The following is a 25,288-nucleotide window of genomic DNA, read 5'->3' as shown; positions in this document are numbered from 1 at the left end:
TTTTCTCTTCTCTTTAGCACAAGAGCCACTCAAACAGGGCACAGACAGAAGCACAGGCTATTTGTTTAGAGGCTCCTGTGCTTGTGTGTGATCCTGACCTACCACCCATGCCTCCCTGCTTGGTCCAGGCTCTTGAGAAATTAGGAGCCACACCATGCATACCCCAGGATGCTGCTTCTGCAGTGCCCTGACAGCTGTGTTCTCTCCTGCAGTTGCTACCCTCTTCCTTTACAAGTAGCCCCCCGACCCCAAGAAGCCAAGGCAAACCCCAAAGCCCTACCCCTGTCCTTCCCACTTGGGCATACTTCAGCCCCGGCTATTGCAGCCAGCCTGTTCACCAAACATCAGTGCAGAGACCTGAAACAAGTCAAGTCACACCTGACCTACTGCCACCACCCGAGTCAAAACCCAGGGGCTATGATAAGCTTCCAGGGTTTCTGTGGCTGCCAAGAAATGTTTCACATGTAGGCAGCCTAAGGTGTGTTCTGAGATAATGCCTAGGATTTATGCTCCTGGCAAAGCTTTGGAGTCTTGCCTCACAGCCACAAACTCCAGGAGAAAGTGCATTAACATCCCTGGCTGACACTGTGAACTCAAGCACATGGCACATGGGATGAAGTACTGAGGGAGCAGGGCTTTCCACATTCTTTGCCTTTTATGGCCAGGGCAGTAAGCCAGACCTGACATACTGCAGATGAGCTCTGGGATAAGGGGGTTAAAAATGACAGGGCTGACAGCTCAGTGACCTTTCTACAGGAATTTCATTTTTGAAACAAACAGAATTATAAGCGTTTCCTCTAGCAACTCATGTAAGAAATGCAGATCAGAATGTGAGCATTCTCAAGCTCATTCTCTCCCTGGCTGCACTATTTACATTAGTATGAAGATTGGGCAGGCCTGAGTTGCTGAAAAGTAGCAATGAGGCCCCATGACTGTCTCCTTTATCACATTCGGCTGTGCTATGGGACAGAAGACACGGTTCCTCTAAGGTAAGAATCATGAAGGAATATCACGCACAACACAGTTCATGAAGGGCCTTGCTTTAAATAAATGAGGCACCAGACCAAGCTTAACTCCAAGAGCCACTTTGTTACAGGAGAAACTGGCCTTCGAGGCTCTGTGGTAGAATACTTGCTTAGCATGCACAAGGCCTTGGCTCTAATCCCAGCACCAGGAAATGGAAAAAGAAAAAAGGAAGTAAACTTTTACCTGGATATGATTTAACCTAACCCATGTCCCCCCATGGCACCAGAAGGCTTAGCCTCCATTATGGCTCACATGACCTGCACTTACACTCACAGTCTTAGTAAGCAGCTCCATTCAACCATCCATCTGGCCATGTATATAGCATGTATGTCTTTATATTAGACATAAGAATGCTGCTTTAAATTTTCTGTCAAAGATCCATGTGGAACAAAAATCATCACTAACCTGTACCTCTCTCCCAGCCAGCTCCAGGGCAGTCACCACATTTCAAAACGATGCCCTCTGGGAGCCACAGCAGAGCTGGAGCTGCTGAGTAAGATGCTGGGGAAGACACAAGGAAAAGGGGAAATGTGGCTGCACCCCCCGAGCCTGGGGCCTGGTCAGCTTCATTACTAAAGCCAATGATAAAAGTGCACGCAAAACCTTCCAAGAGGACAAATGGCAAGACGGCCGGCCACCAGGGGAACACCTTTGAACCCCCATCCATCCATCCATGCATCCATGCATCCATGCATCCATGCATCCATCCATCCATCCATGCATCCATCCATCCATCCATCCATCCATCCATCCATCCATCCGAGCATCTTTCTGTCACATGGCAGGGAGTTTCTTAAACACTGGAACATACAAACTTTGTCTGGGTGCTTCTTTTCCCCCTGGCAACCCTCAAGTTTCTACTGTCACCATAAAACCCCCAGTCTTGGGGCAAGAGAGAGGCTTGGAGGTGAGAGCACTTGCTGCTCTTTCAGAGGACCTGGATTCAATTCCTAGCACCAACATTGTGGCTCACAACCATCTGTAACTATTTCAGAGAATCTGACACCCTCTTCTGGCCACTGTGGGCACCAGGCATGCACATGATGCACAGACATACATGCAGACAAAACATGCATACCCATAAAAAAGAAAATAATGAAAAAAAAGTCAGACAGGGATTTGCACGAACAAAGGACGAATACAAAGTTATATGCCTACACATACATTAAGAACACTGTAAAGGACAAAAATAAAATTAATTTTAGGATAAGGCAATTCTTCCTCATTTTAATGTGGTGATAAAACTAAACATTCGCAATTTAAAGTCACACTTAGTAGTGTTAGGCCTTTAATCCCAGATACTTGGGAGGCTGAAACAACAGGATCACAAATCCAAGGCTAGCTTGAACTACAAATTAAGTTCAAGGTCAGTCTGAGTAACTTACTAAAACCCTGTCTCAAAATTAAAAAGATATTAAGAGGGCTGGAGACACAGCTCAACGGCTGAGTGCCTCATGTTCAAGGTCCCACATTTAACCTCCAATAACTTAATAGAAATCTGTAAAAAATATTGATGACTCCTGGGTCCTTCAAAATGCAGGTGGTTGTGCAATGGGACCCCTCATAATATATAATACCAGTAAAATACCAGTAAAATCAAAATGCTAAAACAGTTTTTTTTTTTTTGAAGATAGAGCTCTAGGTAGCTCAGGTTAGCCCTTGCTATATATCTAAGGATGACTTTGAACTCCTGATGCTCCTGCCTCCATCTTCCAATTCCTGTGATTATAAGCCTTTAATAGGAATGGGAACTGTGGGTGGCTAGGAGGCTTGGACAAAACTAGTATGAATTAACCGATCTGAGGAGAAAAGAATAACTAGCCCTCCTAGTTTCCATTTATGAGCAATATTTAATCTTTCTGATTTATATGTTAAGAGACATGTAGATTTGAAGAAAAAGAATTATTAATGAAATACAAAATCTTCTTCTCACAAACCATTCAACTGTCCTTACAGTCAAGCAAATTTACCAGACACTGTCTTGAGAGTATGAAAGGCCATTTGACCAGAGGCATCCTTTCTTCTCTAAAGGCCTACCTCTAAAACTGGGGGGGGGGGGGGGGGGGGATTTTTTTTTTTTTTTTTTTCAGCTAAGTGACATCACACCCAGATCCATGCATCTACAAGCCCGGAGAGAGGAAGGAACTGGTCTACAAAGTAAGCCCAGACCTCATAGGAACACCCTCAGAATAGAGAAAGTTTCCTGCCAAAGATAAGGCTCTTCAGCATGCTTAGAAATTCATCAAGCTATGACCAGCCCTGATTGCTGAGCTAAAGGGAGCTAGAGGTATGAGAATGGTGATACAGACAGGATTTAGACACACAGGGGAATAACTATGAGTCCACAAGGGATGGAGAGCTCTGAAGGATAAAGTGGAAGCAGAGGCAACATGCACAGGGAGGGCACTTGGCTTTACAGGGTGGGGTCTGAAGGCATGCTGCCCAAAGAGGCAGTGAGGTACAGATAGATGAAGTCTTAGTTAGGGTTTCTATTGCTTTGAAGAGACACCATGACCATGGCAACTCTTATAAAGGAAAACATTTAATGGGGTGGCTTATAGTTCAGAGGGTTAGTCCACTGTCATCATGGTGGGACATAGCAGCATGCAGGCAGACATGGTGCAGGAGAGGAGCTGAAATTCTACATTCTGATCGAGAAGCGACAGGAAGTGAACTGATACTGGGTGTAGCTTGAGCATAGGAGACCTCAAAGCCCACCCCCAGAGTAACACACTTTTTCCATCAAGGCTCCATCTTCTAATAGTGCTACTCCCTATGAGCTTATGGGAGCCAATGACATTTAAACTACCACAGATGATGAGCAGAGACTAACAGGTAAGGGGAAATAGTGCAAAGTAAAGGAGAAGTATCCCAAGCAGGTGGAGGAAATAACCTGCAGAAAACCAGAGATGAGAGATCAGCATGGGCAAGAATTAGGCTGGTGGGGAAGGGGGAAGGCAAGCCATGAGTGATGGGGGGGGGGGGGGGCAGGCCATGGCAGGGGTTGGGGGAAATTGTGATTTGGATCATTTTAGAGGCAACAAGAAGCCACTTAAATGATTAGATAGGGAATGGTCTGCTTAGAGCTGCATTTTGAAAACATGAGAGGGTTGCTGTATGAATAACAGATTATAGGGCCACAGCAAGTAATCAGCAAGTCAGGCTACAGCAGGGAGGTGACAGCAGAGGTGGAGACAGCCAGTCAGGGAAGGCCTGGAAGAGGCCATGCAGCTCCTAGCACAGGAGCACTGTGGGGCAGGCAGAGTCTCTACAGAAACAGCTCCCAGCCAGACTCTGCCCCCCCCCCCCCCCCAAATCGAACTCGGTGAAGAAAGCAGCCACCAGGGACAGCGTAGAGAACTGGACCAGCTCACTCATGACCACTGTGCTGGTCTCAGGGGCGCTCAGAGGCCTTCCTTGCTGCTTAATTTTGTTGTGTTGAAATTTACAAAGTTACTGTATATGCTAAATTAAGAAAAGAGAGCTAACCACACTTTCTCCAAAGAGAGCTTTAAGATAAAGGACCTAAAACAGGAAATGAGCAAACAAGGAGGTAGACAAAGCCACAGTGACCTGGCTAGTACCTGATGGTACACGGAGCCATCCTGAGTTTCATTTTTACTCCTTGGAGTAACCAGGAAGCTGTTGCCCTACACAAAAAGACTGTTTCTGACTTTGTTTTAAGCCCCACCTTCTGTTGTGAACACGTTTATTTATTTTTAAAAGTGTGTGTGTGTGTGTGCATGTATATGAATGCTGTTGCCAAGTAGGCCCAAAGAAGGTGTCAGATCCCCTGGAGCTGGAGCTACAGGCAGGTTATTTTTTTAATTTTTAAATTTAATTATTAAATTATATGTATATGGGGGGGTACACATGAATGCAGGTGCCCTGGGAAGCTAGACCGAGTGTCTGCTGGAACTGGCATTACAGACAGTTATGAGCTGCCAGGACCTGCTTGGGTCCTCTCAAAGAACAGGAAGTGTTCTTAACTGCTGAGCCATCTCTCCAGCCACTTACAGGTGGTTTTGAGGACCCAATGTAGGTGCTGGGACACAAACTTGGGTCCTCTGCAAGGGCAGTCCACACTCTGACCAGTGAGTCATCTGTTCCTTCCCTTACTTTAAAAAAAAAAAAAAAAAAAAAAAAAAAAGGTAAGTCATTATGTAGTGCAGGCTGGCCTTGAACTCATATCACAATCCTCCTGCCTTAGCCTTTTGAATACTGGTATTCTAGCCATGTACACTTGTCATTACAGAGACATAACTTCTGAGATTACAGAGCATACAACCATCCTCCAGTTTTCCCCTTTCCAAAGCACCAGTCTGAAGTGGGGAGTAGAGGTCCAGCTTAGCAGCAGCAGGACATTCACCAAAACTAAAATAGCACACACTCACTGGGGCAGTTAGCTACCATAGCTCAAATGTCTGTCATCTGAACCCTGCTCTTAAAATTCTGCTCACTCAAGTCAATGTTACAAGTATCTGTCATTTTCCCACAGCTGTCGCAAATGTAAACAAGTTCATTTAAAAGCCAGAAGACAGCCCACTTTGTCTAATTAAACGCCTTCACAAACAAAGACTCCCCTTACTTGGGGAGAGCTGTACCTGGAGGTTTTGGAAGAGAACGAGAGCTCCTAAGACAGGAGTGCAGTTGGGGGAAGACACTGAAACAAACACTCTTCAGTGTGCACAAAGACACAGACACCACACGCTTCCACACAGACACCTCTAGAAATCTAGAGGACAACCATCAAACACCGAGTCGGCAGAGAAGGTGCAGGCTGAAATGGAGAGGCATTGAGGAGAACAGTGCTCACAAGGGACCACAGGTATCCAAACTGCTCACAGCTTCTGTTAGCAAGGAAAGTAATTATGCAAAGTAAAAAACAAGATTAAAAAACTCTAAACATCACCCCTTATTTCAAAGGTTTCTCTTAGGGAGAAATGCCTCCCCATGTACAACCCAGGCTGGCACGGACCTGCAACTTAAGATTCTCCTGCCTCAACCTTCTCTCACTGTTGGAATTACAGGTGTGTTCCACCATGCTTGGCTCTCCATTTTAACTTTCACAAAAAAGAAAAATAAAGCAACTAGACAAAAATTAACACAAATTCTTTGTAGATTATAAACTAACGAGATTATGATTCTTTCCTTACATGCATTATCTGTTTCCTCTGATTTACTATTTTTACAATCAGAAAAAAAAAGAAAAAACAGAGTATTTGGAGTGTAAGAAGGGCTGAGTACCAGGCAGGAACTGGGGGAGCGACAGAGCCAGTCTGCACCTACACACACCTATGTGCCATCTACACCAGCAGAAACTCACCAAGGCTGCTCAGAAGGCAGCTCCAACAACGGGCTAGGGGGTGCAGCTCAGGGCCCAGCACTTGCCTAGCGTAAGTGAGGTCCTGGGCTCACTCCGAGCAACACATATACTCGCACTCACACACACACTACTCACATCCTGCTAGACAGCTGCTCTGTATATAAATCTGGCCTACACTATAAGGGCTAGCCAAGTGAAAGGATTAAGAGGAATCCAATACCCCAATGTCTAGTTCCATGTCACTCATGGAACCCCAAATATCAACTCAACAGGAGTCCACAGAGATTGGAGGGAACCATGAAGAGAGGAGGGGGGAAAAAGGGCCCCTAACAAGGCAGGAAGCAAGCCACGGCCTACTACAGAAAGAATCTAGGTACCAGGCCCCGTGATCACCCTTCAGTAACTGTTCTAACTGCCCTTAGAGCCGATAATGCTGGCCTAGTGAGGACAGAGCTGTGTGCTACAAGGACAGACAGGTGGGGCCAGCTTGAGTCTATCTCAGGCAACTTGGCTATTCTGACATGCTCTATGTGGGCCAGCTCTAGTCATGTTCACTAGGATCAGGAGATCATGTACTGACACTATGACCTCCTCATATAAACCTCAAGCTTAATTCTTTTATGAAAAACAAGGATTAGACTGCCTGCATTTACTGTGAGGTACAGTGAGATAAGATAGTGACTTTGATCCCGTGGGAAGGAGAAGAATGTATTTCAAAGCTGACAAAGGGGAGCTCTCTATCTCCACCTACTGTTTGTCCCATGGTTGAAACAAATGTTTCTAAACATCTGCACCCTGAAGAGGAGGAAGAGAGGCTGCCAAAACCAACAGGCCATCAGTGTGGTTTAGAAGCCCCTAGGCTGGAGCCAAAGAATTTCTCGAGTTGTTAAAACCTGCAGTACACAGAAATACAAAGAGTCACATGGCAATGCTGGATTCTACATATTCTGCCCTCCCAGCTGTGTTGTCTGAAGTCAAATTCTTAAGGATTCATTACAGGCCAGAAGAGGTGTGGAGAAACAGTAATACCCTAAGTTCATTTCTCCCCTGCCACCAGACCGTGCGCATAGGCACACGGAGGGCAACAGGGAGCAGAGTGGATTCTCAAATACTCACAGATCACTCTAGGAATGCTTGCCCGCCATCACAGCCACTTCCCTGCATAAGGTATCACTGCTCCACAACAAGATGTTTTGGAGATTGTCTAAATGACTCAACTCTAGCTGCTCTTGTAGAAGAGTAAGATATCTTCCTGTTGTTTTTCTCTTGGAATGAAGACTCAAAAACCAAACATTACAAACCTGAATGGAAAGTTATGAGATGTGTGTGTCCTGGGTTCTATTCCTGCCCTGTGGCTAGTTCCCTCCAGGTCTGAGTTTCTTCACCAATTCAAAATCATACCACATCCTGTTAAATAGACACCCACAGCCCTGGGAGCTTTGCTGAGGGTACATATGCAAGCCTTCTAGAGATGAGGAGTGACATTTCTACCCTCAGTGTGTGCCAAGGAGACTTATGGTGCCTAGGCAGGGCTTTCAAAGTGCCAACCACATCAGTAAGTGACACTCTGGTATGCTTATTAAAATTCTGCAGCAGAGATTACAGCAGGCTTAATGCAAGGCCATCTAGCTCTTGTTTACAGACCAAAAAAGAAGGTCCCACCACCAATAAGGATTAAATGCCGTAAAATTCAAATGGCTCTTTTTTTCTTTTGCAGAAATTGAAATGATGATGGGAAATTCTTAAATTCATATGGAATTTTAAGAGGTTTTACATAAAACAACACGGGAAAAAAAAAGAAAACAGGCCAGGTGTGGTGGCACATGCCTTTAATCTCAGCACTTAGGAGGCAGAGGCAGGTGGATCTCTGTGAGTTAGAGGCCAGCCTGGTCTACAAAGCGAGATCCAGGACAGCCAGAACTGTTATACACAGAGAAGCCCTGTCTCGAAAAGCCAAAAAAGAAAGAAAGAAGGAAAGAAAGAAAAGAAAACAGATTGAAGACTTATGCTTCTCACTTTCAAACTTCCTACAGAGCTACATGCCAAAAGTGAGGTACCATCATGGGACATACAGAGTTCATCTATGGCCAATGGTGTTTTGACAAGGGTGTCACACATTCAATTGCAGGAAGGAACAGTCACTTCAACAAATGCTGCTGGGCAAATGGACATCTACACGCAACAGGAATTGGTTCCCTACCTCACACCACATACATAACTAACTCAGAATCGATGACAACCTGAATGTAAGAGTTCAAGACACCAAAACTCCTAAAAACCAAAGGAGAAACCTTCATGTCTTGGCATTGGGCAATGAGTTCTTAGATACAACACCCAAAACAAGAGCAACAAGGAAAAATGAAGAGTACAATTAGAACTCATTAAAATACAAACAACTTTCAGAACAGGAGAAGATATTTGCAAATCTTATCTGGTAAGAACACACCTATCCAAATACATAAACAACGCCGGAGACTCAAACTGCAAACAGCCCAACTTGAAAGTGGACAAAGGGACCTGAACAGACACACTTCCAACACTGACAACAAACGGTCATGGAGCAAGGAAGGTCATGCTCACTGCCACTGCTACTCTGGGAAACACAAATCAATCACCACAGGTACAAGCTCACATTCTCTAAGTTGGATAGAAGCAAGAAGCGGTAAGTATTGTCAAGGATGCGAAGAAACTGAGGCCTGTACATTAGTGGTGGCAGCAGAAAATGGAGCAGCTGACACCAGGTAGTGGTGGCACACATTTTCAATCCTAGCATTTGAGAGGTAGAGGCAGGTGGATCTCAAAGCCTGGTCTACAAAACAAGTTCAAGGACAGCCAGGGCTACACAGAAAAACCTTGTCTTGGAAAAAAAAAAAATGAAAGAAGAGAGAGAGAGAGAGAGAGAGAGAGAGAGAGAGAGAGAGAGAGAATGTGGCAGCTGTTGAGGGAAACAGTTTGATGTGTGTCAAAGATTAAACGCGGAATCACCATTTGATCTAGCAACCTCAATCCTCATATAACACACACCCAAGAGAAATGAAAAGATGTCTACAAAAACTTGTACATCACTGTCTACAGCAGCATTATTCATTACTCATAGTAACAGAAAAGTAGATGTAATTCAAATGCCCATCAATAAAAAAGAACAGACAAATTGTGGCAGATCCATATAATAGCTAATGGCTATTACTGTTGCACTAATTACCAATATTTGCACTAATATTCATCCTCAGTAAGAATGAAGTACTGGTACATGGTACTTTGTGGATAAACCTCCATTTATTACCTAATTAAAAGAAGAGGGCACCAGTATATAAAACCCCCAGGGGCAGAGAGGGTAAGGGCAGTGATGGAAATGTTAGGATAGCTGCTCTATACTATGAAATACTAAATGTCACTGAAATGCAGGCTCTTTAAAATGGTTAACTTTATGTTATATACATTTCATCTCAACTTACAATTAACCCTGTAGCTAGGGGTGCATCTGGAGCCCTCTCGTGTCTGTCAGTCTGTGTACCATAGCCACCTCTGTCAGCCTAGGTCACGGGCACACACGTGACTCGGTGCACCAAGCTGCTGTGCCAGGAGGTGAGTGAGACTGCAGGCACCTGGCCATTTCATTTTTTCTTTCTTTAAAGCTTGTACCCGTGGCTTCTCTCCTCAGCCTCCTTCCCCTCCTTATCCTGGTGGCTCTGATGAACATATGCGCACACTTTTCACCCAAAATGACAAGACAGGAACTCTGAACAACCTGTTCAGACTAAAGCTTGGGAGCTTTAAGCAGTTGCTTGGCCTAAGAGTCACCTCTGTCAGCAAGAAACAAAGTCCCCTTTGTTCTGAGAAGTGATGTCTAGAGCTGTTCTGGTGCGCCTTTGGCTCTCACCTTTTTGAGCCAGCCTAGCTTTAGGCTCCACACTATAGCTTGGCTTCTGAACTGTTAGTAACACTGGTCCCTTCCACAGCCTTCTTTCCCATGTCTAGGTTTTCTCTGTTTACAACACAAAGCATTACAGATTTTCATCAGCTTTTCCTTTAACCTTGCTTGGAGTTTAAGGGAAAAGTGGTACAGCAGTGTCAACCATGACACTCAGAAGCGTTAAAATGTATCATCTCTAAATGAACCCTAATTCTGCTTAAAGGAGAAAGGACAGGTGCACAAGAGCAACAGTAGGCTGTTCTACCACGGTCACCTTTACCAAGTTTCTCTGCAGCTGGACAGTACATCAAATCTGTTAAACCACTTAATGGAACCTAGCGAGAACTCTCTTTCTAGGAAAAGGTGACTTCCACTGAGGAATCTGAGTCAAAGAACAAATATATCCCTAGTGCCGTGACAGCAGCCAAAGAGCATAGTGTCCACCAAACTTCAGGAGACCAGCTGGAGGTGTCTGGTGTTCCAAAACAGCTCCTGCATTTGATAGTTTGTGTACATCCTTAATAAACATCTGATGGAATTAATATTACTAATAACAAGATTTTTCTTGGTCTGTTTGTGTGATGTGATGAGCTGGAAGATTCTCCTTCCTCTAAGCTTTCTCACACTCCCCTTTAACCCCTTGCTTCTACAGTTCTCTCGCTGGAGGGCAAGTCATTGAGGAGAGTAAGCAGGCTTCTGGACATCAGGGAAACCCTTTGCTCCTGAGAAGCCTCTGGCTGCTCCCTTTTTATAAACATGTTTCTTTCCTTTAATTACCATTTCCTTTTACAAAAAGGCTTTATTTCCTACCAGGGAGTATCTTAAACCACAACCAGAACTGTCAACTGTCTTAACTCATTTGGTTTACCTATGCTGCTGACACCAGACTGATGTCCTTGAAATGCAATTTCCTTCTGTGAGCCAGAATGGGTCCTCCTCCCCTCTAGACTCTGACCCAGAAGCTACTAGACACTCACCATAAAGTTCTCAATGAAAGAGAAGAAAGATGCTTGCTATCTAGAGGAAAATACAAAATTAACAAATAACATACAAAAAAACCCTTAAGTGTTAACAAATTTGAGCTGTGGGGAAAGACTCCCAAGAAAACACCTATACACCCACAAGTCTATCAACTGTAGCCTTTACACACTGAAGGCAATGGAAGGTTTCCAACAAGATTTAACAGCCTTCTGATTCGGCAGTGTTGAGGACCAACCAATACAAGAGGAAGGTGGAGGGGCTGCAGCACTGAGGCTTCGCTCCAGCTGCACACTGGCTATTACCGTCACCACCAGGACAGAATGAAGATCTGCCTATTACAAGGGGTGAGAGAAAACTGTAGATTCAGAAGAGCAGACTGTTCATGTGTTTAACAAGCACAAATAAAGAGCTAATACCATTCATCAGCCTCTTACATTTTATCTAGTCATCTGCTTTTTAAAATGTAGCAAACTTCATTTTATTTTCACAGTGAATGTTCTTGTCCAGTTGGCTTGTTGACATGGTTTGTGACAGGAACTCTCAGTTCTGACTGCCTTGCAGCACAGCACCGGGTTCTTCCTACTGCCTCCTCAAGTGCTGGGTTCCAATGCCATGCCATTCTGTCAAAGAGCAACAGTGGGGCTGCAAAGCTACAGAATGGACTGACCTCTGACCTTCTGTGCCTCATAACCTCCTGGGGCATCCAGCAAGCTACATGTTGTGCAGACGGCCCCCTATGAAACAGACAGCTAACTGCAGCTGGGGAAGAGACAGAACAAAGAGTTAACAGGCTCTCCCAACAGTCTCCTTCTCAAAGACTGTCCTCTATGGTGGCTTGCCGCGTTCCACCCAACAACAGCTGCTCATGATAATCAATGTCTGACAGATCAGAGAAAGCCCTTAATGTGTCGCCAAGGGGCAGTTCAACAGATGGCATGATGACTTACAACCAGAATCATTAATTACAATCTCTTATTAGTCCCAAGGTACAGTGCTGAAATGCTTCCTCAGTGAAAGATGAGCGCTTCAGATAAATGGCCGTCTGCTATTGCTGATGGAGTTGCCTTTAGGAGTTCTGGTCAGTGCTGAATCTACAAGAAAGCCACACTACTGCTCAGCTCTCCTACCTTCCACTCAAGCTGGCTAGGCTTTTGAAGTCCCCAGCACCTCTAGCTATTATAGTTCCCATAATCATTGCAGGTAAGGACACGGCATTCCTTCTCTAGTCAGCTGACCAGAGAATGATAAAAGCGACAATCATTAGAGCTAGCTCAGTGCTCCCTCCCTAGTGGAAGAAGGGTGGTCTTCCACTTCCTTATTTACGGAGGGGCTTCGCGAGGTGTTTCTTGTGATCATTATGACTTATTCTCTAACTCAGACCCCTCTTCCCATCCTAGAAACACAGAGAGGAGAAACTCCAAAGAAACAAAATCTAACAATGGAAGGCAGACAGAACCCCAACAGCCACACCCCTGTCTCTGCTCCCCAGGAACAAGGAGCTAAACTGAGTTAAGAAGCAGATGGTGAGGGGATGATTCTAAATCCTTTCTTGCTGGAGACACTGAGACGCATGCTCTCAATGCTGGAAAAAGGGGTTCCTGCCCACAGTTTGAATCAGGCTACATAAACATGACTGAACTTGTAGAGTATGTACAGGAAGAGCTAGTAGGCAGGTGACTTACTGGCAAGCACGTGTATATGTCAGAAATAAACCTTGAAAACAACTCAGATTCTCAAATATAACCAATTAAGTACCCTTTAGTTTTGCTGACCCTTCTGCAGCTCAACTTACAATTTTTCAACTGTAACACTAAACTGAAGCAACCTTAAGATCCTAAATGCTGTGACTAAGAGGCCACTGTTTTCACAATGTGAGTTTTTCTTTCCTGGACATGTAAAAACGTGACTTCAACCCTTAACTAGGCTCCAGTAATTACAGTTATCTGATGGATGCTGCTATCTCATTTGCTTTCAAAAGATTCAAAAAAAGGTTAATCTAGGAATAAAATGGGGTGTAGGAAGGGCAATCCAGGCAGTTGGGGTCTGCTCTGCAATGTACTCACTTCTAGCTTTTTCTCTTTTTCTGACAAAACCTCCTTCTGGTTCTGGGTGTACTCCACCAGCATCCGAGCCAGCTGGCGCCGGTCTTCCAGTTCTGCTGCCAGGCGCCCGTTATATTCCGCTAGTAACAGACATGCTTCATCTACCGTTTTTGAAAGACGTTCAGCAGCCTCTTTGTCTGAGTACAAATAAGAGCAGAAAACAGACAACATACAAATCACATAGGTATGATTGTAAACATTCCTGAGAGAAGGTTCACAGAGTCCCAAAATAAACCAGAACCTGTGAACCAACAATGCTGGCTAGCCAAGAATCCAAAGGTGCCAACTCTGTCAACAAGACACATTTCTGAATTGCCTGAAGTGAGGCAACGGGATGGGGCAGGAAAGCTGGCAGGCTGAAAAGCACTTCCAGCAGAAAGCTCTCCAAACCAAACCAGCATACAGATATTTAGGGTCATCTGTGAAATGATTTCCCTAGCCTCTGAGACGATGTGCTTTTTCTTCTGTTACCGCATTAAGAACACTCTGTCCACTGCTCTGAAATGACAGAGCAGGCACTCACATCTTGGGTGTGGAGAGACTGAGAGAAAACAGAAGTTGTCTGAGAGGCTCAGAACGTGGTCTCAGAAGCTGATCTGCCAGGCCTCTGTTCACTAGAGAAAGAGCCTGGCACCTGAGAATGAGCTTTTCTCCTACACTTGCAAAATACAGGGTCTGAAAAGGAGGAAAGGCCTTTCGAATGTATCTGGAACATGATCCTCAGGGGAAAGTTCATAAAAATACAAATAAGAAGCCATGTATGGTAGGTCACACTTGTAGGAGGACTGAAGAAATTCCAAGTAAGCTGGGTTACACAGCAAGATTCTAAAAGAAAAAGGAAAAAGGAAGGGAAGGAAGAGGGAAACATCTTTTTCTTACATGTGCAAAAAATTTTGTGTTGTATTTTTAAAGTGTGGGTCATCATTGACCAGACTGATTTCATGTCCTAATAATGGCCTGTCACCCATGCTTTGGGGAGAGAAGAGCAAGCCCTGAATTCTAAGGAAGGGGATTCTTAGAAAGTAGTGCTAAACAAAGGCTGGTGTAGCAAATGAGCAGAGACAAAAGGATTCAGATGCACAAAGAACTGCAGCAATTGTGTGGTGGGGGCATATGCATCTTGCTTTAAAAGGTCTTTTGGGGGCTGGAGAGATGGCTCAGTAGTTAAGAGCACTTATTGCTGTCGTAGAGAACTTGATTTGGTTCCCAACACCCATATCAAGTAGCTCACGATCACCTCTAACTCCACTTCTGGAGGATCCAAAGCAATCTCGGCATCTGTATACATATGGTGCACATAAATCCATGCAGGCACACACATACACATAAATAAAAAATAAATATTAAAAATAAATAAAAGCAAAAAGGTCTTTTGGATGAAAATAGCAGGTTGATGCTTTGAAGCAAAGGACACCAGAGCTGACAGCCAGCAGTTACATAGACAACCCAATGACACAAATCTGGGGCTCTCGGCATTCTTCGAGGCAATGGAATTAAGGACTTTCTAGCACAGAACAGCTATCTGGTCTTACTTGCCTCTGTGAACACCAAGAAACGAGCTGCTGAGGGCTCCCCAACTGGGTCTGATGGCCAAGACCAGGCTTTCCTCCCTCCTTGGGTTAGAGAAAACATACTTAGGAAAGAGTGAGCAAAACAAGGTGGGAAGAGGGCCTACGACAGGGAGCAGGGGATCAACGCAGTCTCGACTGGAGATGCAGCCTGGGAACAAGCCTGAGTGACTGCGTACAGCTGTCAGTCCTTGACTACTGATCTCTTTATAACAGTAATTGCTAGAGTACCTGGGGCAAAAAATGTCAAGGAAACACTAATTTTTAAGATTTAAGATAAAAAAGAATCAATTCTCACCCTCAAGAACTTATATAAGAAAAGCAGATCATTTACACAAGTAATTGGAACCCAGAAACAGCTTTTTAATCACTCAAGAGTTACACAAAGCCACACTGGCTGGGAATCAGGTCAGTGTCTTGCTCAACCATCATCAGTGAAACTTCCTCCTGCAGAACTAATAGAGAACCACAACTGGACAGTGTACTGAGAGAGCTTTGGAACACCCAGGCCTAAATGGGATGTCTTCATCAAACCCCTTCCTTTAGGGCTCAGGGAACCCTGAGGTTATAAGAGTCAGTGGTGATGGAAGACACCAAGGAAACAGTGTCTTCCAAACACAACAGGACTGATGCACAAATGAACCCAGAGACTGTGGTAGCATGCACTGGACCTGCACAGGTCCAAGCCAGATGGGGTCTCAGTGCTGAGAGTGAAAGTGGACAGGAGGCCCCATTCCTAACTATCTCCAAGTGTCAAATGCTTGAAAAGGAAAGATCAGTTTTTTCCAATTAGAGTCTCACTGGACATACAAACCACATTTAAAGACAGGACTCATGCCCAGCAGCAGAAAGCCAACACAAGATGAACGCAATGGTACTTTAGATGTTTTGTCCTGTAATGCTTTGTTTGGCATAAATATACATAGACGCACATGGTTTCTGATTTTCTGTTTTTATATGTTTTGTTTATGTGTGTGTCTGTGTGTATGTGTGTTTCTTAGGCTTTTTTCCTTTTTAAATTGTGGTTTATTTGTTCTTTTATTTGCCTATTTGCTTTCTGAAGAGAAAAAGAAGGTGTGGAATTGATGGGTGGAGAAATGGGGAAGATCTGAGAAGAGGTAAGAGAGGGGAAACTGTGATCAGAATATATCATAAAAAATATTTTCATTTAAAAGGGGGGGTTTACACAAAAACTGCAGTCCAAATGCAGAAGCAGATCTTGCCTGGGGCTGACTGTGGCTGTGCTCTGGCCCGCCCTCCCTATGCCATGGTGAGCCTCCTGAGGCCAGTCCTCCACCTGGGCTCAGGAATCCTGCATTCCCGGGTGACTCACTCAAACACTCAGTTTCTGGTAGTCCCCAAGTTTCCCCTATCTCCTCCATTTCTCTCCTTTCTTAAGCACACCACCAGCACAGGAGGGAACCTGTAGCTGTCTCCCTACGAGCTATTACCTCACTTCCCTGCTCCCCTCAACAGCAAACTCAAGAGGCCCTTACAGTCCCTGTAGGCCCTCTCTCCTATGTCAAGAAGTTCACCCCAATCAGCAATCAGCCTTCCAAATTCTCAGTGCACAACCTTCTAATCACTGTGTGAAAATATATTGCTGTGATTGGTGTAATAAAAAGCTGAACAGTCAATAGCTAGGAAGAGGTTAGGCGGGACTTCCAGGGACAGAAAGGACTCTGGGAAAAAGAAGGGTGGAGTCAACAATGAGACTTGGAGGAAGCAGCATTAACAGGATGGAGAGAAGAGGTAACAAGACACGCAACAGAACGTAGATTAAAATAAATGTGTTAATTTAAGTTATAAGAGCTAGTGGGACAAGCCTAAGCTAAGGCTGAACTTTCACAATTAATAATAAGTCTCCAGATCATTATTTGTAAGCTGGCAGCCCAAAGCAAAGTCTGACTACAAATCACCTAGAAAATATCTGAGCTCCTCCCACGTGCCTTGGTTTTCAGACAGCAGGGGACAAAAGACAAGAAACACTCTCTGCCTTCAAGTCCGGGCTCCTATGGGAAGGGAAGTCATGCACAGTACTGTATTGTTCATCAGCTGAAGATCAGAACTACAGAGGAGTAGGGCAATGGGAGTGAGAGGACCAGCATTTTCAATAAGGGCTTGGGAGAGGCTTCATAGAGGTGGTAGGAAAATACAGACCCAAAAGAGGGGAGGCTCAAAGATTCCCATAGCAGAAAGCTTTCCCTGATCACCTTTATCTCTTTCAGTGATTCACTGCCCACCAACTCTGTCTCCTCCTTCTTAACATTTTATCCTTGACAGGCTATGGATATGACACCAGGAACATCTGCTATACAGTGAACCTCAAAGATATCCCAACTGAAGGAAGTTATTGCCTCAGTAACTTTGACTTCCTTCACATGAACATGGACAAAGCCAGAGAAGCAGCCAGCTCAAGGGGCTGGAGGGGAAATGACCTGGAGAGAATGGGATCAAAGTATTGGGCTTTTGCAGTGAGAAGACCATTCAATATGCAGCCTAGGTTGGAATCCCCAAATCCACTGCATGTGTGATCTTGGCCAAGATATCTAACGTCTCAATCCTTTCTTATATATGAGAATACACTTCTTCAAAGACTATCACGAGGCATAGAGTGCCAGGCACAGAACATGCTTTTTAAAAAATTTGTTCATACTTTACTCCCTTCTTCAACTGTTTATGGAGAAAGCAAGAACAGTGTCCATTCCTCTATTTAACCAAAGGTGATTGTGATGAGCTCAACAGCACACCAAGAATTCTTAGCACTGAATCACCTTCAAGCTTGTCAGTGTGCAGTGCAGTAAACAGCACACCTATATACCATACCCTTTTTTTCCTCTTAGCAAAGGGTTCATCCCTTCCTGGCCTCCAGTGTGCTATACATTTGCACCATGTTGTCTTATTTAGAGGGTGGCCGATTATGACACCGCAGCATTTCTGCTGTAACTATTCAGATCACTACTCATTCTGTTTCAAAGGCTTCCTTTGTTGTAGTTTACTTTTATCTATTTATTTAAGATTTTTGTTTGCTTGTTTTTTATTTGTAAATGCTTACATGTAAGTGCTTGTCTGCATGCCTGTAAGTACATCACTTGTGTGTCTGATGCCCAAAGAGGTCAGAAGACAGCATCAGATGCCCTGGAACTGGAGTTATGGGCTACCATGTGGGTGCTGGGAACCACACCCAGGTCCTATGAAAGGGCAGTAAGAGCTCTTAACCACTGAGCCATCTCTCCAGCCCCAAGATTTATTTGTATTATTTTTATTTATATGAATGAGTGCATATAAGTACGTCATATGTGTGTAAGTGTCCATGGAGGCCAAAAGAGTACATCAGATTCCCTGAGCTGGAGTTGAAGGTATTGTTAGCTGCCCAATGTAGGTGTCTGAAATGGAACCCAGGTCCCCTGCAGGAGCAGGAAGTACTCTTAATGTGGAGCTACCTGTCCAGTCCCTCCAAGAACTTTCTTGTTCAGCATGCTGAATGGCTTCACATGCCAAGATGGCAGAGCACCCATCATCACACAGAAAGTCTCTCTCTGCCTAGGATATAGCATGACTACAAATGGCTCCTTCTTTCCTATCTTTCACCTAACAACCTTCTTACCTGTTATTTTTTCTAGCAGTGACACATCCTGTACTTCTTGGGGCAGGGAAGCAATCTTCTGTCGAACAGTAGCATCCCCTGATGCAGCATTTTCCAGATCCTGCAATGCTTTGATTAACTCCTCAGTCTATAAAAGGCAAAGAAAATATATAATCCATTAAGACATAATGGGGTTAAAGAAAATTAGCTAGAGGCAAATTATAAAAACAGCCATTCTTAGTATTAAAAACAGGTCAAAAGTCACACAAACAACTGTTGTTAGGAGCAGGACTTTGTGGATGGAAATGATATGGATTCGAAAGGACAAAAAGTTAATTGTTCTAAGTCTACACACATAAATAAACCTCTATAGAACTCTATTTTTTTTTTTAATTAAAGGGCATATTTTTGGCAACTTAAGAATATGGACTCTAGTTCATGCCGCTTAATTTCAAGTGAAGCATTGTTACAGTATGAAACAGTCTATAATAAAGAAAAAAGACATAAATACCAGATGTTGAACAGGTGGGTGTTGGCTGATTAAATTCTTTCTAGAGTTTGCTTTACGAAGTAAAGATCACCACTAATATTAAAATGTCAAATGAATTAACTCATTAGGAGTTAAAACAAGAAAAACATATTCTGTGTCTATCAAAGGGGCTTCATCAAACCCTGAGAAAGCACAGAGTGCTGCTAAGTGGCAGATCACAGTGACCCAAGAACAGCCGGCTGTGGCAACAGTCAGATCACCCTAAAAGTTGACAATCCAAACTCCTCTCCTTTAAAGGTGTTAGATGCAAAGATAGGGCCTAACATTGCTATTACTTAATCCTGTCTAAACACTATACAACACACACACACACACACACACACACACACACACACACACACACACACACGCACACTTCCTAGTTACCACATCCTGACAATATCTACGTAGAATACAGTGAGGTTGACAGGAGGTAAGTCTCATCCAACAAACAGGACATGGACAGCCAAGTATGATGGCATGCACTTGTCATCCCAGCACTGGGGAAACTGAGGCAGGAATATTGGTTTTTTGTTTTGGTTTTTCGAGACAGGGTTTCTCTGTATAGCTTTGCGTCTTTCCTGGAACTCACTTGGTAGCCCAGGCTGGCCTCGAACTCACAGAGATCCGCCTGGCTCTGCCTCCCGAGTGCTAGGATTAAAGGCGTGCGCCACCACCACCCAGCTGGTTTTTTTTTTTTTTTTAAATAGGGTCTCATTATATAGCCAGGCTGACCTTAAACCTGTGATCCTCCTGCCTCAGCCTCCCCAGGGTTAGTATTACAGATATAATGTGCTATAACAGGAAGATATCAAGTTTAACGCCAGCAGGCATTACATAGTAAAACTCTTACCTCAAAATATTAAAAACAAAACAAACAAAAAAGCATGGACTCTGAATTGTGACAGATCTGAATTCAAATTAAGATACTTGGCAAATTACTTAAATGCTATTTAATCTCTTTTGTGTGGCTCATTTTCTTTGATGGTAAACAGATGAACCAAACCAAACTTGTTTCATAAGAGGTTATCTAAGGCAAATGCATCCTTAAATGCTAACTCCCTGTTGTAATTCCTGTAACAGAGGCTATCATGCAGTAAATTCACTATTGGCAGTTACAAAACTGTCCTTAGATAGTAGTAAGCTGTTTGCTTAAACAAGAATGCTATTAGCAACAGGCACAGCAAAGTACTTCAGAATATCTTTATCATGCCATATAAATCTGCTTTTAAAGAATATTTTTCATTTTTAGGAGACAAAACCAATTCCAAATATTTTATAAAACATAAACCCATTGTAAAGTCGTGGTGTGAAAGGCAGGGTGAAGTCTGATGTCTGAGAAGCTCTGGGTGGGCTATTGTATCTTCAGCCCTTTGACAAATCACACTACTAGTAACAAGCGCCACCTCGTGGTCATGATCTTTCAATTAGAGGTCACCTGGAGTCACTTTGTGCTGGGGTCACATACCAAGAGGGGGCCTGCGGAAGGATCTTGGGGAGAGTAACTTCCAGGGTAGTCATCATCTTCTTCCTCTTGGATCTGCTGAAAAGTTCGTTTCAGAGACTTCTTCTCTTCTGTTGCTAGGAAAATGTGACAAATGTGAGCTGCATGTCCTGCCCAAACATCCAGTGTTCTGTACAATGACCACAGGTAAATCGAGGGTGGGGGTGTGCACTTTCAGAGATGGCTTCATGCTAACTTTCTTGCTAGTTATTTTAAATGGGTGTAACTCCTTATGTTATTGAAGAGACAAAAAGTTCCCAGTATGTCATCTAAGATTGACTCTTTGAATCCAAGAAAATGCTCCTGGAAAGCATCTAAAACTGGTATGTCCCAAGCTACCATAGTTAGAAACTTCCTTCCTTCCTTCAAAAGAAGTAAACAGTAAAATGGTACGAAGCAGGAGGCGATACAATGAAGTAAACCAACATGTATGAGGGGCACAGAGAACACACTGCATATTAAACAGCTTTATTCTTTCCAAGGATCATTTTGGAAAAAAATAGGAGGGACAAAACTGTCAAAGATTTCAAGTACAAATACTCTTTGAAATTTTTCTTTAAAACCAGAATAAATCTAATTTTACTGTACAATAAAAAAAAACCATTACTGAGAAACGTGATTGATATTACTGGAAGAAATTACTTAAGTTCTCATTCTAGAATTAACTACTTTTGAGGCTGGCAAGGTACATTCTTTATTATCTGTCCCCTGTGCTTTTACATGATTATGACAGATGTGTTAATTCTAAAATCATTCCTATTGCATCACATCGGGCAACACAAACCAAGCACAAACAACTGGGGGAAATAAGTCTAAATGATAAATCTGTGTAGAAAAGAAATATTGGACACCAAGTATGTGCAGAGCATTGCAATGGTTTCTTTACCTTCATCTTTCCAACAACTCTGACAGAACATTCCATTACAAGCAGAAAAAGACCTAGGGAGGTTAAACAACTCCCTGGCACAACACTCAAGTCCGTACTCTTCTTGCAAACAACTAAGCACAAACACCTTTATCTGTCAAAAAGAGAGTACCAGGCACCCGCCTCAGAACCTGTTGCACGTACAGGGTAACTCACAAGGAAGGTGTGCACATGTTCACTTAAGTCTCTTCTGGAACCAAGGATGCAGTTCCTGTTTTCTATCTTATACATGAATTGGCTATGTTAGACAGGAAGGCCAGTCAATAGCATAAACTGTTTTGTTTTGTTTTCTTACAATTTGTTTGTGGGAAGGAAGGGAGAAAATAACCAGCCACAGTAATGACAGAGGCTGTCCCTGTTTCACACAATGCTACTATGGAGAACAGCTCTCACAGTTTAGTGAAATGACACCAGTCCTCAGCAGTGCACTTCAGGTCTCACTGCCAGGCGTATCAACTCTAAGTCCTGGGATGAAATCATTTCTCTAATGGTTCAGCACCCAAATCACAATCAATAACCAATCATTTCCTTTCTGCAATGTCTGTCAATGACAGTCACTGTGCACTGGTTCCTCAGCCCACAAGGATGGGAGAGTAGATAATTGTGTCATCCCATTTCTCAGTGATAGATACCATATCACATTTCATAAAAATAATAAGTAGAGAATAAAAATGAAAGCACAACAAAGCAGCTGCAACAAAAGCCATGGTGAAACTGAATCTGAATGGCATTAAGAGGAGCTGAGAAGTAAGCACTTACTCAAGTGCTTACTTTTACCCTGCAGAGGAGCCTAGAGATGCTGTGAGGCTAACACTGCACAGAGGGACCCAGAGATGCTGTGAGGCTAACACTGCACAGAGGGACCCAGAGATGCTGTGAGGCTAACACTGCACAGAGGGACCTAGAGATGCTGTGAGGCTAACACTGCACAGAGGGACCTAGAGATGCTGTGAGGCTAACACTGCACAGAGGGACCTAGGGATGCTGTGAGGCTAACACTGCACAGAGGGACCCAGAGATGCTGTGAGGCTAACACTGCACAGAGGGACCTAGAGATGCTGTGAGGCTAACACTGCACAGAGGGACCCAGAGATGCTGTGAGGCTAACACTGCACAGAGGGACCTAGAGATGCTGTGAGGCTAACACTGCACAGAGGGACCCAGAGATGCTGTGAGGCTAACACTGCACAGAGGGACCCAGGGATGCTGTGAGGCTAACACTGCACAGAGGGACCCAGAGATGCTGTGAGGCTAACACTGCACAGAGGGACCTAGAGATGCTGTGAGGCTAACACTGCACAGAGGGACCTAGGGATGCTGTGAGGCTAACACTGCACAGAGGGACCTAGAGATGCTGTAAGGCTAACACTGCAGAGAAGCTTAGGGATGCTGTGAGGCTAACGCTGCAGAAGGACCTAGTGATGCCAAGTTAGCCGCAAAAGTGAGGAAAGAGGATGTCGGTGGAAGAAGTAACTCCACAGAAACACGTCACACTAAAGCAACTTTCAGAGTGTATCGAGTGACAAACGCCTGCAGTCTCAGCCACACAGAGGCTGAGACATCGATTCAGAGTTCAAAGCTAGGACTATACAGCAAGACCCTGTCTCAAAATAAAGTAAAAAGGGCAGAGGATGTCAACTCACTGGCAGAACACTTACCCGACACACATGAAGCCCTCTGTCTAATCCCCACCCTTCAAAAAACATTAAAATTAAAAAGGATGTCTCCCCGTTTTAAAACACAGAAGGCAAGGCTGTTCGAACCACTCTTGACACATTGGTTACAATGAAAGTTACTTTATTTCAGTATTTCTACTTTCTGTGTTTCTCCAGCTCTAAGAACCGAACTCAGGGTCTTGCCCTTGGAGGCAGGCCCTCTGTTGTTCAGCTTCATCCTAGACAATGGTTTACTGAGACAGGATCTCGTTGTGCAGCTCAAGCTGGCCTTCAAGTCCCATCGTAGCCCAGGCTGGTCTCAAACTAGCAATCCTCCTGCCTCTGTCTCCTGAGTCCTGGAACTGTAGGAATGTGCCACTGTGCCTATCGAAAGCAACTGTTAGTTCTACTGTCTTTTTCTTTTCACTATACATTTGTAGTCAGTGTTTTTTTTTAAAAAAAAGGCACAGAATTGTTATTTTCTACACGTATTATTAAAGTTCTTTTTGCATAGTTTCAATTTACATGATCACTTTATAGTTGTGCCGCTATACGATAATCCTTCTGTACACTGTGAATATGTATTACTCTCATTGGTTAATAATAAAGCTGGTTGGCCTATAGCAAGGCAGGATAAAGTTAGGTGGGACAATCAAACTGAGGACTGGGATGAAGGGTGAAGTTGGGGGAGATGCCAGCAAGCTGCCCAAGAAGCAAGATGCTAGAGGACAGGTAAAGCCACGAGTCATGTGGCAATACATAGATTAATAGAAATGGGTGAATTTAAATGTAAGAGCTAGTTAACAATAAGCCTGAGCTATCGGCCAAGCATTCTGCAATTAATATAAGATTTTATGCATTTATCTGGGACCGGGTGGTCAGGACAGAAGGGCTCTGCCTCTGTTTATATCTTGCAAAGCAATGATTGATACACTGTTAAGTGGCAAGTCCACTAGCATATGGTTTACATATGAAATACCCAATAGTACTCAATGCACAGCAACTACTTAACGTATGGCGTGTGGTATGACCTCCACACACTCAGCCATCACAGCATAAAAGTGTCATGTAAAAGGAGTGGCCACCAGAATATGAATATAAGATCAAAAGAAAAATCATAATGTGGTGGCACTGAAGAGGTGGCTCAGTAGTTAAGAGCATTGGCTGTTCTTGCAGAGGACCCAAGTTCTGTTCTCTTTACAAACATGGCAGCTCACAGCTGTAACTCCAGTTCACATATACATAATTAAAAATTCAATAAATAAAATAAATAAAAATAAACCAATAAAAATCTTTTTAAAAAAGTTCCAAAAGAAATCTTTTATTGTAAAGTCAAACTCTATGAGTTGCCTGAAGATAATGAATTACCCATGAATCAATACTGCAATATGAACTAACTATTCAAATTTGGAAATGAGCCTCTAGGGAGGTCAAGAGTGTTTGAAAGGATGGTAGTAAATGACTTTGATCATCCAGGTCCTGGGAACACAAGAGTGAGCTGCCATGACCATCACACCCAGGGAACCTACTGAGTGTCTGTCTTTAAAGGATGAAGGAGAAGGAGAACCAACCTTTAGACAATGAACCAGCACATGTCACTGCTAGCCTGTAAAAAAAAAAAGCCACACCCCAAAGGAGCCATTCCCAACACTGCCACATCTGTGACTACTCCCTGTGGTGTACAATTGTACTCCTCTGTGCTCCTTTCCAAAGCACCTAGCACAGCCCAACATGTGTGTGTAGCCATGCCTGAATGGCCATTCCAACATCGGCTTCAAGCTTCCTTTAAGGCAAGAGCTCTCCTGCTTGTCCCAGGCACTATCTACCGAATGAACTGTAAGGCAGGGTACAGGCAAAAAACACTGGATATTTTCCCCAAACTACATTAGAGTGAAACTACCAAAGTCCACAATGCTGTCACTACTGGAACCCAAGGCAGCAAATGCCTTGCTTTTCAGAAGCATTTTTTAACGGTTCTAAGTAAATCCTTTCACAATGGCCCAAAGCCTGAAAGCACTTTCTTAGAAAGCCTCTTTCAGTTTACTGTAAAGTACATGCCATTAGCAGAGTTGTGCACACAGCACCAGAGAACAAGGAGGGGATGGCTACATAGCCCACAGCAAGGAAGCCATGGGAGCCAGGGTGGCATTCCTGGAGAATGCACTGTCACAGG

At 43.7% G+C, this 25,288-nt stretch overlaps 1 protein-coding gene across 4 annotated transcripts in view; it reads right to left on the bottom strand.

Moving 5' to 3' along the window:
* Window positions 1-25,288, bottom strand: part of Rprd1b (regulation of nuclear pre-mRNA domain containing 1B) — a 48,141-nt gene that overhangs the window by 5,857 nt on the left and 16,996 nt on the right. For 2 of the 4 annotated variants that reach the window (XM_052726185.1, XM_052726188.1), the window contains 3 exons: window positions 20,500-20,612; window positions 18,524-18,650; window positions 13,310-13,485 (listed from right to left, as the gene is read on the bottom strand). In XM_052726185.1, the coding sequence (XP_052582145.1) occupies window positions 13,310-13,485; window positions 18,524-18,650; window positions 20,500-20,612 (416 nt within the window). Of the gene's footprint in view, window positions 1-1,431; window positions 1,528-13,309; window positions 13,486-18,523; window positions 18,651-20,499; window positions 20,613-25,288 lie in introns of all 4 variants that reach the window. The other 2 variants (XM_052726187.1, XM_052726186.1) reach the window with 2 other exon arrangements.

This window comes from Peromyscus californicus, unplaced genomic scaffold (genome assembly GCF_007827085.1).
Source record: "Peromyscus californicus insignis strain IS unplaced genomic scaffold, ASM782708v3 Scaffold_7__1_contigs__length_154581171, whole genome shotgun sequence".
In the NCBI taxonomy this organism is placed as follows: domain Eukaryota; kingdom Metazoa; phylum Chordata; class Mammalia; order Rodentia; family Cricetidae; genus Peromyscus; species Peromyscus californicus.
This window is presented reverse-complemented; position numbering and strand designations above follow the sequence as displayed.